The sequence below is a fragment of the Neomonachus schauinslandi genome, chromosome 5 (assembly GCF_002201575.2).
Source record: "Neomonachus schauinslandi chromosome 5, ASM220157v2, whole genome shotgun sequence".
Lineage (NCBI taxonomy): Eukaryota > Metazoa > Chordata > Mammalia > Carnivora > Phocidae > Neomonachus > Neomonachus schauinslandi.
The window spans coordinates 167,096,904-167,111,157 of NC_058407.1; the positions used below are offsets into that span (position 1 = coordinate 167,096,904).

Here is a 14,254-nt window from a genome sequence, read left to right on the forward strand (position 1 = left end):
AGAGACACAGCGAGAGAGGGAACAGAAGCAGGGGGAGTGGGAGAGGGAGAAGCAGGCTTCCCACGGAGCAGGGAGCCCGATGTAGGGCTCAGTCCCAGGACCCTGGGATCATGACCTGAGCTGAAGACAGATGCTTAACGACTGAGCCACCCAGGCGCCCTTGTTTGTAGTTTTCTTAAAGAATTTAGAGTATCTCAGTCAGGACAGAATACAGGAAAGACACGGATAAGTAGACCATAAAACAGTGGTTTGGATTCTTTCCTCATCTAAAGGAAATTTTAAGTAATGCATTGAGGATTCAAGTTGATATACGATCTGCCTTTCCCAAAGGCAATAGGTTTAAAATTTTTTTTTCTCTCTTCATCTTCTCTTTGGTTTTCATAGAATTTCATGTTCTGCTAGGCTGCCAAGTGCAGCTGCTGTGGAGAGAGAGGAGACCTGGAGAAGAAGCAAGTTCTGAGCAGTAGTTTAAGGAAAGGACTGATGGGGATCCTAGGTGGGAGAGAAGAAAGTTATTTAGAGATTTGGAAGTTGGAGTGTTATCTGAGTAGGGCCTGATGTGATGATGAGAGTGTGTTTGTGGTCTTGTAAACTTTAGAACATAAATTACTTGAATGTAAGAACTATCTTACTCATTTTATGTTCTTTAATATTTAGCATAGGTGTAATAGGTATGTGGCTAGTGAATTCATCTCTTTAAGAAGTATCATTTGTTGAGAAAAATGCAACCGACAGTTGAGTTTAGGGATAATGACTTGGGGGAATGATTTACAAGGAATTTGTGTGATAACTGTCATCTAAGGTGAAATCTGCCATCTTGGTTCATTGCCCTTTGGTAATACATTGCAGCTGTAGTGTTTTGTTACTTAGTCTGTGGTGTTTGAACACTTATTTCAGGCTGGTATATCCTAGTAGGGAAGCTTTTGGATAGAGATGTAACAACTAAATACTACTTTTTTAAGACCTTTGGAATCCTGGCATAATTTGGACTGATTTAATAGGGTTTTTAATGCATTTTAAGAACATTTTATTTTGAAATAATTTCATACAGAAAAGGAGATAAATTACAATGAAGAATTTCTTCTGTATACCTTTGAGTGAATTCCTCAGATGTTAGCATTTACCACATTTGTTTTATTATTTTCTCTCTTTTCAAACACACAAATTATTTTTTTGAGCCACTGAGAATGCCCTTTCACTTGAATATGCTTCCTAAAGACAAGGGTATTTTCTTTTTCTTTTCTTTTTTTTTTTAAGATTTTATTTATTTATTTGAGAGAGCGTGAGAGCATCGGAGGAGGGGCAGAAGGAGAGGGAGAGAATCTCAAGCAGACTCCGGGCAGAGCTCAGAGCCCATTGCGGGCCTCAGTCTCATGACCCTGAGATCATGACCTGAGCCGAAACCAAGAGTCAGATGCTTAGCTGCCTGAGCCACCCAGGCACCCCAAGGACAAGGATATTTTCTAACGTAACTACAGTACAGTTGGCAAAATCAGGAAGTTAGCATTGAAACACTAGTATTATCCGTAGTCCTTACACAAATTTTGAAAATTGTCCCAGTACTGCCCTTTTAGCCAAAAAAATATTGGTTTGGTTTTAGTAGGATCCAGTGTAGTATCATGTATTATACTTCCTTGTTTGTGACTTGTTAGGAGACTGATCTCCTCTGATCTGGAGCCATCTCTCAGCTTTCAAGAACCTTGACTTTTTTTTTTTTTTAAAGATTTTATTTATTTATTTGAGAGAGAGAGAACGAGAGACAGAGAGCAGGAGAGGGAGGAGGGTCAGAGGGAGGAGAAGCAGACTCCCCGCCGAGCAGGGAGCCCGATGCGGGACTCGATCCCGGGACTCCAGGATCATGACCTGAGCCGAAGGCAGACGCTTAACCATCTGAGCCACCCAGGCGCCCAGAACCTTGACTTTTTTAAGAATACAAGCCAATCTTATTTTTGTGTGATACTTCTCAATTTGTGGTTATTTCCATATGATTGTATTCAGGCTATGGATTTTGGGTAGAAATACCACAGGATTGATGTGTTTTTCTTAGTGAATCATATCAGAAGGCACATGATATAATTTTGTCTCATTACTAGTGATGTTAATTAAATATTTTTAAAGATGTTTCTTATTTTCTTCTAATGTTTCAACTAAGTGTTTATGGTTTAAATTTTTTCTTTAAATAATTTGCCTCTTGAATTTTATTTATGAGTTAGAGAAGCACTTTAAAAAATAAATTATGTTAACTTTAAGAGCACTTAAAACCTATTTTATGGCAACATATTTTGCACATTGGCTGATAAAGACATCTGGAGATTGAGGCAAGCCCGCTGTGCGAAGGTTGCCGTGAAATGCTACCATGGCTCCTTGGGTGAATGAGAAGAGTGGAGTAAGAATCAGAATATAGATTGCCAAAGTTTTCCAATTCAGGGTTTTTGCTGCTTACTGTTAAGTTAAATTTAGCATCTGAATGAGCTGGTATAAATAAAGTTTTTTCATTTTTATCTTATTAGATTTCCTTATTCGTGGTGGTGGTTTGTTTCAGGTGACAGGGAACCAGGTATAGAATTGTAGTTGCTGAGTCATTCATAAATACTTCGTTCCTGTTTAGTATTTAGGAAGGGCCTTTGCCTAAAACCTACACACAATACTGCTATTTCGGTGTCCATTCTTTTCTCCCTCCCTGTGCACTACACTGGTAGATTACTTATGCTGAATGGGGGATAGGGGAGACCCTTAGCACATAAGTGGTTTTATACTTTTTCAGATCCCCTTGAGTCCAGCCATGCCGGCTCCCATTTGGCTGTGACTGCCCAGCATGCCCTATGCTGAGATGATCCAGTTACTGAAGGACTGCTCAAGCGGGGAGCTGGCCTGTTGGGAGGGGGTTGGGTGAGTTAATTTCTTTCATTTTTAAGAAAAAAATTAAATGGTGTGGTTTGGCAAAAAAACACACACCTTATAAATAAAAATAGGTTGCTGGGCCCTCTTATGGCTAAGCCATCCCAGCTTTTCCTTACATCATTTCTGCATAATATAATGCTTCTAAGTAGAAGAAATTTAAAGAACCTTATGAAAATTTGAGTGACTTTTTTTTTTTTTAAAGATTTTATTTATTTATTTGAGACAGAATGAGAGAGAGAGAGAGAGCACATGAGAGGGGGGAGGGTCAGAGAGAGAAGCAGGCTCCCTGCCAAGCAGGGAGCCCGATGCGGGACTCAATCCAGGGACTCCAGGATCGTGACCTGAGCCGAAGGCAGTCGCTTAACCAACTGAGCCACCCAGGCGCCCTTGAGTGACTTTTAAATAGAAAAAGAATCAGTAAATTAAGAAGTGGCCCTTTTAATAGACCCTATTAAAAGATACCTTTTTAAAGTGGTAAAAATGAAACAGTCTCACACTAGTCTCCTTTTTAGTGATAAATTTCATTTTAGAATGACTTTAAATATAGCCTTTTATCCTGAGTGTTAGAAGAAGTATCAACCTCTATCCTCTGAAGATTTTCCAAGACTAGTTGAAGAGGAGGATGGTTAACTTTTGGAAGGCACATATTTGTCTTTGATTTCTGCCAGGGTAGCTTTGGGCCTTTCTTCTATGATTTGTAGGGTGATCTCTGAAACACTGTTCTCTTTGGAGTATTGCTACCATTACTGTCCCATCAGGAGAGAGTCTCACATAAGTCATCTTTGCTTATTCATTTTAGCATTTTGAAATCTAGTTCTGGGGAAACAGAACTAGAAAATTCTGCTTCTGGAGAAGGTATCCCCCGAGTTATGGAGAGGTGCTGTTTATATTCCATAAACTATGAAACCTCTTTGTCAGCCAATTCTGAGGACGATAATTGGGGAACAAAAACAGCCAGCTGGAGGAACAATAATCTGTAATTGCCTGTAGTCCTTAAAAGGCAGGTAGGCCTTTGAAGTTAGAGACAGCCAGAAGGATGTTAGGTGTAGTCCGCTCATTTGTTGCAGACCAGATTTCTCCTACTCGGGCTGCCTCGGTTCTGTGAGTTTGTCTGATGATTATATCCGTAATGTTTAAATCTTATTTGACATTGCAGTACAACTTATTAAATTTTGCCATACCTGTTTGGTTATGCCCAATAGGAACGTAGGTGTTCCTCCATATCCACTTTGGGATTACTTTCGCCGTAGCACTTCCCTCACCTTTTTCAAGGGGCTCATGATTTCGTCTTCAGTAGTCTATAGCTGCTTCCTTGCCTGCAGTGTCCTCTTGTGCTGACCTGCTGCTTCCATGTTGATTCTGTGAAGTTCATCCTTCCCACTCAGAAACCTCGAGTTAGGTTCAAGTCTCCAAGTGTCCTCTGTGCTTAGTTGCTTTTGGTAACAGAAATCACATCTTCTGGAGGTTATCTAGTCTCCCTCCTACTCACTTGAATTTTTGTGAAATTGGCTCTACTTTTTCACTGCTTGGTTAGTATTTCATTTACTCTTCGGTTTAGCTTTTTTCTTTGTAATTACATTCTTGAAAGTTCCAAAATCAGCAGTTGGGTTTTTTTTTGTTTTTGTTTTTTAAACACACACTTCAACAGAAACAGTGGTATTATGACAAGTTGACTGGGTTCTAGCCTGTTAACTAATTCTGTCTGAGGGGGACATGGTGGAGGTTTGAGGAGGCAGGAGATGTGTGTCCAGGGGAGAGGGAAATGAATGGACTAAGGGACGATATCAGTCATTACTGGGTGGCATTCAGGATGCATTTGAGGTACCTGGTTCTGAATTTAGAGTGAGATCACACACCGTCTTTGTATCTTCTATTCCAGTCATGGGTAAGCTGAACATGTTTAGGCCAGGGGTAGCTCAGTATAATAGAGCAGGAGAGACAAGAGAAGCATAGGTTTATGTAAGACTGATTATAACAACGGACTGGAATTTAATGCGGGTAAAGAGGACAAGGAAGTGAGCATGGGGAAAGTGTAGTTGAATTAATGGATGTAAGGTTCTGGCAGGATTAAAGGATTGTAGAGTTGGGCTACTAGAGGGAGTGAATTTGAAGGTTGTGAGGGACCATGAAAGAGAAGTGTATGAGATTGAGAATGTAGAGGGCTTACAGTTAATAACATATTCATGGGGGAATGAATTCTTGATGTGTGGGGAGAGAACAAAGGGGAGTTTGAGGAGCCAGGGCCAGGGGCAGGAGGGCTCCGTGTTTGTGAGCAGTGGTTTGTTGTTGTTGTTGTTGTATTTTTAATAAAATATGCTTCTGCATTTAGACAAAAAAACTTAAAGTAGTATACTTTCTACTTAAAAGCATATAATGCTCCCAGTTGGAACAGAGGTTTAAAGGCTTAGAAATCCAGAGTGGTTCTTGATTAACTCCTTAGATGTTGCCATTATCTAGATCAGGTATCTTTAGTCTGGGATCCGTGCATGCCCTCTGAAATTGTATGCATGATTTTTGTGTGTTGCTTCTGGGGAAAGGGTTCACAGATTTCATTAAAGTGTTTAAGAATTGCTAGCACTGTATGATAACAGAAAACTAGTTACATAGCAAAAATGTCTAATTTTAGAGTATAGATTTTTAAGTCTGGGTATCAAGAGAATTTTGTATTGATGTGGCCAAAACATTAGCTAACAGTCATGTCTTTGTTTCTTCAGGGACATAGTGTCTGTGGACAGAAATGAATCTATAGCTTTATCTGGATAGCTGGGGAAGAGGGCCTGTATGATGCTTAAATATTGCTTCTTCAAATTAGTTTTTAAAATCAGTTTTGCTCTTGTTCTTAAATTCTAGTACATGACTCTCAACCCTTCTACTAAGAGGAAGAATACTGGATCCCCAGACAGGAAGCCCTCAAAAAAATCCAAGACAGACAACTCTTCTCTCAGTTCACCACTAAACCCCAAGTTATGGTGTCATGTACACTTGAAGAAATCCTTGAATGGCTCGCCACTCAAAGTGAAGAACTCTAAAAATTCCAAATCTCCAGAAGAACATTTGGAAGAAGTGATGAAGATGATGTCACCCAACAAGCTACATGCTAACTTTCACATTCCTAAGAAGGGCCCACCTGCCAAGAAATCGGGGAAGCACAGTGATAAACCTTTGAAAGCGAAGGGCAGAAGCAAAGGCATCCTTAATGGACAGAAATCTACAGGTAATTCCAAATCTCCCAAAAAGGGCCTGAAGACTCCTAAAACCAAAATGAAGCAGATGACTTTGTTGGATATGGCCAAAGGCACTCAGAAGATGACACGAGCCCCACGGAACTCTGGGGGTACAGCCAGGTCCTCTAGTAAACCCCACAAACATCTGCCTCCTGCTGCCCTACACCTTATAGCCTACTACAAAGAAAACAAAGACAGGGAGGACAAGAAGAGTGCCCTGTCCTGTGTTATCTCCAAAACAGCTCGTCTTCTCTCTAGTGAAGATAGAGCTCGTCTCCCAGAAGAGCTGCGAAGTATTGTTCAAAAACGCTTTGAGCTTCTAGAGCACAAAAAGCGGTGGGCCTCTATGTCTGAAGAGCAGCGCAAAGAATATTTGAAAAAGAAACGAGAGGAGCTGAAAGAAAAGTTGAAGGAGAAAGCCAAGGAGCGGAGAGAGAAAGAAATGCTTGAGAAACTAGAAAAACAGAAGAGGTACGAGGACCAAGAGTTAACCGGCAAAAGCCTTCCAGCATTTAGATTGGTGGATACCCCTGAAGGGCTGCCCAACACACTCTTTGGGGATGTGGCCATGGTGGTGGAGTTCTTGAGCTGTTACTCGGGGCTACTCTTACCAGATGCTCAGTATCCCATTACTGCTGTGTCTCTCATGGAAGCCTTGAGTGCAGAAAAAGGCGGCTTTTTATACCTGAATAGAGTGTTGGTCATCCTCTTACAGACCTTATTACAGGACGAAATAGCGGAAGACTATGGTGAATTGGGAATGAAGCTGTCAGAAATCCCGCTGACTCTCCATTCTGTTTCAGAGCTGGTGCGGCTCTGCTTGCGCAGATCTGACGTTCAGGAAGAAAGTGAGGGCTCCGATGCAGATGACAATAAAGATTCAGCACCATTTGAGGACAATGAGGTACAAGATGAGTTCCTAGAGAAGCTGGAGACCTCAGAGTTTTTTGAATTAACATCAGAAGAGAAGCTCCAGATCCTTACTGCACTCTGTCACCGCATCCTCATGACGTACTCTGTGCAGGACCACATGGAAACCAGACAGCAGATGTCTGCAGAGCTGTGGAAAGAACGGCTTGCTGTACTGAAGGAAGAGAATGATAAGAAGAGAGCAGAGAAACAAAAGAGGAAAGAAATGGAAGCCAGAAACAAGGAAAATGGAAAAGAGGAGAATGGGCTAGGCAAACCTGATAGGAAAAAAGAGGTGGTGAAGTTTGAGCCCCAGGTAGACCTGGGAGCCGAAGACATGATCAGTGCCGTGAAGAGCAGGCGGCTGCTCGCCATCCAGGCCAAAAAGGAGCGTGAAATCCAGGAGAGAGAGATGAAAGGTAAAACCTTGTGTTGAGAGCAGAAGGGAAACCCTTTAGAAGATAGTTAGTAGAAGGAAGGAAATTGCCAACGGAATGGTAGAGGCTCTATTTGTCTTAACTCTTCAGTTATTTCGGGTTGCAGTAGCCCAGACCCCACTGGGTGTGTAATACTCCAGTGGGAGCGTGCAGCCTGGCCTTCTGCAGCTAATGATGGTTTGACTTGGATTAATGTGATGGTGGCATCTTCTCTGGATTTAGTGAAGGAGCAAAATCACAAATAGACATAGTGGAAAGAATATAGAACTTGGGAATTGCTGGGCTGGTTTTAAACCCTACCTCTGACTTAGCTGTAATCTTTGGGCAAGTTACTTATCTATGCCTCAGTGTCCTTCTGTGCTCATTAAGATTGTTGTAACACTTAAATGACAAGGTATTTGAAGCCCTCAGCACAGTTGCCAACTCAGATATTAATCTTTCCCTTATGATGTAAGAATGTAAAAATTTGGGGCTTTGATAGCACCATCAAATCTGAACTTTTTTTTAAAAAGATTTATTTATTTGAGAAAGAGAGTGTGTAGAGGGAGGGGCAGAGGGAAAGGGAGACAGAAATTCAGACTCCGTGCTGAGCACAGAGCCCGTTGTGGGGCTTGATCTCACAACCCTGAGATCACGACCAGAGCCAAAACCAAGAGTTGGATGCTTGAGTAACTGTGCCACCCAGGCACCCCAAAACTGATCATTTTTGATTTTTATTTATTTTTTTAAGATTTTATTTATTTATTTGACAGAGGGAACACAAGCAGGGGGAGTGGGAGAGGGAGAAGTAGGCTCCCCACTGAGCAAGCATCCCGATGCGGGGCTTGATCCCAGGACCCCGGGATCATGACTTGAGCCGAAGGCAGATGCTTAACAACTGAGCCACCCAGGCGCCCCTCTGAACATTTTTTAAACAGCTTTATTAAATAGTTCATATACCATACAACTTGTCTGTCTATAACATAACTCATTGTTTTTAATATACTCACAGATAATGTGCAACTTTCATCACGATTTTAGAATACATCTTCTCAAAAACAAACCCCTCTATATTCTTTAGCTATCCAGATTTGCTTGTTCTGACATATCATATAAATGGAATCATATAATAAATGCGTGGTCTTTTGTGTCTGGCTTCTTTCACTAAGCATAATGTTTCCAGGGTTCATTCATGTTGTAGCATGTGTCCAGTACCTCATTTCCTTTTATGCTTGAATACCACTCAAGGGTTCTGCTTTGCTGTCCCTCATTCTATATTTGTATCTCCTTTCATGAATCATGAGAACCCTAGCACCCACCAATACCAGTATTTACTTATTTGATGAGTCTTACAATGTACACAAACTTAGTTTCAGAGTCGCTGTTCAACCCACCGTAAACTTGCTAAGTTTATTGGGGTTTTTGGTCTTTAAACTATTTTGGTCACTGCTATAGTTTCCAACCATATCAACATTTCCAGCTTATAAAGTGAAGATGGTAAAAACCATTTATTTGTCAAAGTTGGATCCTAGATACCTAGAAATAACTTTAGTAGTTCTTTCATGAATATATAATAATTTCTTTTAAAACAGATTCTAGTTTATACTACCTAAGGCCATTGAAATGTCTTCATATAGATACATATACATACTTTTCAGTTTTAAAGACCATATATTGCATTCCAAGTAAAATAGCATGTAGAGTAACTTTGTGTATATATCACACTGCAGCTGTGTTTTACCTGAAATGTAATGACTTCTCCTTGAGTTTCTGAAGTGTTCCTCTGTGTGTTATATTTATCTTAACATAGGACAAAGGAAAGGCAATGTTGATACTCTTACAGAGAAATAAGGGAGAAAGAATGTTAATATTTTGCCAAGGTTAGTTCAGGTTGTTCAGTATGTAGTTCAGTGCTGTAACCTCCGGAGCCAAGTTTGGTCTTCTTTTGATGACTTGCCCTAGGTGGTTTTTTTTTTTTTTTTTAAGATTTTATTTATTTGAGACAGAGAGAATGAGAGACAGAGAGCACGAGAAGGAAGAGGGCAGAGGGAGAAGCAGACCCCCTGCTGAGCAGGGAGCCCGATGCGGGACTCGATCCCGGGACTCCAGGATCATGACCTGAGCCGAAGGCAGTTGCTTAACCAACTGAGCCACCCAGGCGCCCCCTAGGTGGTTTTTTTGTTTGTGGCCATAAGAGAAAGAACTTTTCCTTGATTGTGATTTGGCCATTACTGTTTGTGTTGTTTAGCTTTGTACTGATTTCTGCTGTAATCACTGTTGCAAACATACAGTTCCATTCAGGAGAGCGAACTTTGTTAAAGGTAGCGAGTATCATGTTGGTTTTATTTTTTTATTTTTTATTTTTTTTGAAGATTTATTTATTTATTTGAGAGAGGGAGAATGAGAGAGAGTACATGAGAGGGGGGAGGGTCAGAGGGAGATGCAGGCTCCTCACTGAGCAGGGAGCCCGATGCGGGACTCGATCCTGGGACTCCAGGATCATGACCTGAGCCGAAGGCAGTTGCTTAACCAGCTGAGCCACCCAGGCGCCCTCATGTTGGTTTTAAATAAATGAGATTTGTCTTAATTTTTTAAAGTAGCATATTTAGACTGATGTATTTTCCAGATTCTCACCATAATGTAGATGTTCTCATCAGATCAGTGTTACACATTCTGGCATTGTAAATAGTAGTGCTGTGTTTTAAAATTTGTTGCAGTTATAGAAAAAGTTAAAAGGCAAGATTACTGGGCTGTTCTTGTTGAGAGAAATTTCTGTCTGGATGAAATACACCCTATATAAAGAATGATCAGAAGTAAGTTGATTAAGACTTTTTTTTTAAAGATTTTATTTATTTTAGATCGCACAAGCATGGGCAGGGACAGGGAGAGGGAGACAGAGAATCTCAAGCACAGGGAATCAACACAGGGCTCCATCCCACGACCCTGGGATCATGAACTGAGCTGAAACCAAGAGTCAGATGCTTAACCGACTGAGCCACCCAGGCGCCCCCAAACTTTTTTTTCATCATTAACAGTAGTAACTTGCTGAATAACTCCCCAAATGGTATTCAGTATGCAGTGATTGCTTTTATGCACAAGTGCTTGCCTGCCTTTGCCCTCTCAGGTCTTTTTTCTTGTCACCAAGGCTGAATTACAATCAAATTCCTCAGGACTGAAATAGGTTTTATTTTGAAATACTCTCCTGGTTTTATTCATTCTGATCATTTTGAGGATCAATTAATTCCATTTAAGAACTATTTTTAAATTTTATTGTTTTTAAAAGACTTTATTTGAGAGCAGAGCGAGAGCACGAAGCGGGGTAGTTGGGGGGGGAAAGGGAGAAGCAGGCTCCTTGCTGAGCAGGGAGTCTGACACAGGCCAGTCCCAGGACCCTGGGATCATGACCTGAGCCAAAGGCAGATGCTCAACTGACTGAACCACCCAGGTTTCCCTTAAGGACTGTTTTATTGTTCCATTTTAAACTATTAATACAACTAATATAATTTAATTACTAAAATTAATAACTTAAATTTTGGAGAGAAAAGAATTTTCATTGAGTTGATAGCTGCGGCATGACCAGAATTCAAAGGACATAGGAGAACCAGATAGAAATTGCTGCCTTACAGGGGCCACTGGGTGGCTCGGTTGAGCAGCTGGCTCTTGGTTTCGGCTCAGGTCGTGATACTCAGGTTATGATTTCATGGTCATGAGATTGAGCCCCGCATGGGCTCTGCGCTGAGCACAGACTCTGCTTCAGATTCTCTTTCTCCCCCCTTCTCCCTCCAGCTCATGCTCTCTCTCTCAAATCCGTAAAAAAAAGAGAGAGAGAAATTGCTGCCTTACTGCATGTCATTTCTTACAACAGATCAGAATTAGGAGAAGGAAACTAAGATTTGATGGAAGTCTCTTTTATACTTTCTATTCCATATTTTATTTAACGTGTAAGAATAGAATTTATTAGAAAAAATAAAATCTAGTTGATTCTTTGGATCTTTACCAGTGAAACTAGAACGTGAAGCTGAAGAAGAACGAATACGAAAGCACAAAGCAGCTGCTGAGAAGGCTTTCCAGGAAGGAATTGCCAAGGCCAAGCTAGTCATGCGTAGGACTCCTATTGGTACAGATCGAAACCATAACAGGTACGTTATTACACTTAATTTTTGTCATCTTTTAGGGTTATTGCATTGTTCCTAGTTATGAAACTCTCTAAAGTACTTAGAATAGACAAGCTATTCTGTGTATGGATTTTGGAAACCATTGCTCATCACACATTTATTGAATGTTTTCTGTGCTACATGCTAGAGTTACAAAGTTAAATAAGACACAACCCTGTTCTTGAAGATACCACAGATATGAAGCCTATATTATGATAGGTGAAATGTAATCCAAATAGAGGTCATTAGAAATGGTAATATATTTTACATGTGTACATTGTGTGGAACCTAAAGTAGAGAAATATTAGAAGTTATAAAAATTACAAATATGAAGCGAATCTCAAATTTCAAAAATGTTGGTATCCTGGGCCTTACTTTATCATTTGTATCGGTCTGAATGTTCAGTGATATTCTGTAATCATCCCCCCCCCAACAATAAAATCATCCCATGCTCATGATCTTGTCATTATTTTATTAATATATGGTTGTGATTTATAGGTACTGGCTCTTCTCAGATGAAGTTCCAGGATTGTTCATTGAAAAAGGCTGGGTACATGACAGCATCGACTATCGATTCAATCACCGCAAAGACCGTGCAGACTCTCCTGATGAGGATTACTGTCCCCGTAGTATGTATACCTGTCAGTTCTTTCACTCTGCTTGAGTAGGATCATTATTAAGGACTGTCTTTCCTTAGTCACTTTTTCCATTTGCAAAGTTTCTTTATTGTCTCCTTAGGTAGATGTATTTGAGTGGGGTGGGAGGATGTGAAATGCATTGAAGAGGGAAGGAAACTAACATTTGATTATCAGCTTTGTTCCAAATGTAGTGTGAAAAGATAAAGAGCTTGAATATTAGGGTATTAGATTTTTTGTTTAAAGATTTTATGTATTTGTTTGAGAGAGGGAGTGAGAGAGAGCAGGAGTAGGGGGAGAGAAGCAGCAGGCTCCCAGCTGAGCAGGGAGGTCCGATGTGGGGCTCAATCCTAGGACCCTGAGATCATGACCTGAGCCAAAGGCAGATGCTTAACCATCTGAGCCACCCAGGTGCCCCTGGGTATTAGATTTTATATGAGTAGTCTTCAAACTTTGTCTCTTGGAAGTCTCTCTATAGGTACCTTAATGGTTGGAATTGAGGTAAAGGGCTAAGAAGACAGTTACACGTCTTTTTTCTCCACTTTCAGAATTTATTTATTCAGTATGTACGGAGCATCTCATGTGTGCTAACCAGTTTTTCATGTTTTGTGATACAAGATAGAAAACAAGACAGATAAGGTCCTGAATGTCATTTAACTAAAATTCTAGTGAGGGGCAAATACAGCAAATAACTAGCTAAAAATAAATGACCGAGAAAGGGTCATAAAGGGGCTCTGATGTTCTTTTTCTTGGCCTGGGTTCTGGTTACATGGGTGTGTTTGATTTGTAAAATAAATATACAACTATACTTTTATAAATGTGTATATATGTATTTTCTTGAGGGATATATATACATTGAACATTATGTGTAACATTTGCAACATTTGTGTGTGTAATATTTCAAGAAAGAAATGAAAAAAATTTTTAATTAAAAAAAAACAAATGGTCAGGTTAGGTCAGGTTTCCTCAACCTCAGCATTATTGACATTTTGGGTCAGCTCCTTCTTTTTTTTTTTTTAAGTCAATAAATTTTTATTTAAGGAATTTCACATGTGATTCCTTCTGCTGCTAATCACTGTAGTTCCTCCAAAGTCAGAATCATAATCTTCAAAATAGCCCTTTTAAAAAGAACTTGTTCAATCCACAGTTGTCACTGTCAGTCAGTCCAGAGTTCTTTCGGTTGGGCTTCTTCGACCTCCACTTGAATATGGACATACTTAAAAACTCCTCACCTGTAATCTTTGGGATCCAATGCCTTTACTTCAGGGCCCCGTTACGGTCTGAGCCTGGATCTGCCTGGTTCTCAATTTCAAACATCCTCTAAATGTGAATGAGTTCAAATCCTATTCACCCCTAAACCATCACACCCTAGAACTGTACAGATTGTTGGCCAATGCCTAAGATTTAAAAAAATTTGACTATTAGGTCTTTCACAGAGTTTTAGCAGTTAAATGTCTTACAGTTCTTTCCCACAGATCTAACACATAGTTCTGTGAATAAAGGAAACCACACATATACTCTATGAGGCGTTTCCAACTATGTAGGTCTGCAGCCTTTTTTTTTTTTTTTAAGGATTGGGGAAGGGTAGAGGGGGAGAGAGAATCACAAGCAGGCTCCACACCCAGCACGGAACGCGACGCAGGGCTCAATCCCACGATTCTTGGATCACGACTTGAGCCAAAATCAAGAGTTGGACGCTTAAGTGACTAAGCCACCCAGGCACCCCCAGATAATTCTTTATAGTTGGGGATTGTCCTGTGCATTGTTGGATATTTAGCAGCATCCCTGGCCTCAACAGACTAGATGCTAATAGTGATAACCAAATGAGTCTCCGGACATTGCCACATGTCCCCTGGGAGGCAGCCTGGCTCCCTGTGGAGAACCACTGGGTTAAATGATCTGCAAGCTTCTAGCGGTACTTTTTTTTTTTTTTTTTAAGATTTTATTTATTTATTTGACAGACACAGTGAGAGGGAACACAAGCAGGGGGAATGGGAGAGGGAGAAGCAGGCTTC

The 14,254-nt window shown here is 40.5% G+C and overlaps 1 protein-coding gene across 1 annotated transcript in view; it reads left to right on the forward strand.

The window, feature by feature from the left end:
• BAZ1B (bromodomain adjacent to zinc finger domain 1B) overlaps positions 1 to 14,254 on the forward strand; it is a 70,380-nt gene that overhangs the window by 30,845 nt on the left and 25,281 nt on the right. The window contains exons 7-9 of the mRNA XM_021700311.2: positions 5,752 to 7,453; positions 11,451 to 11,589; positions 12,103 to 12,233. Coding sequence (XP_021555986.1) covers positions 5,752 to 7,453; positions 11,451 to 11,589; positions 12,103 to 12,233 — 1,972 coding nt within the window. The remainder of the gene's footprint in view (positions 1 to 5,751; positions 7,454 to 11,450; positions 11,590 to 12,102; positions 12,234 to 14,254) is intronic.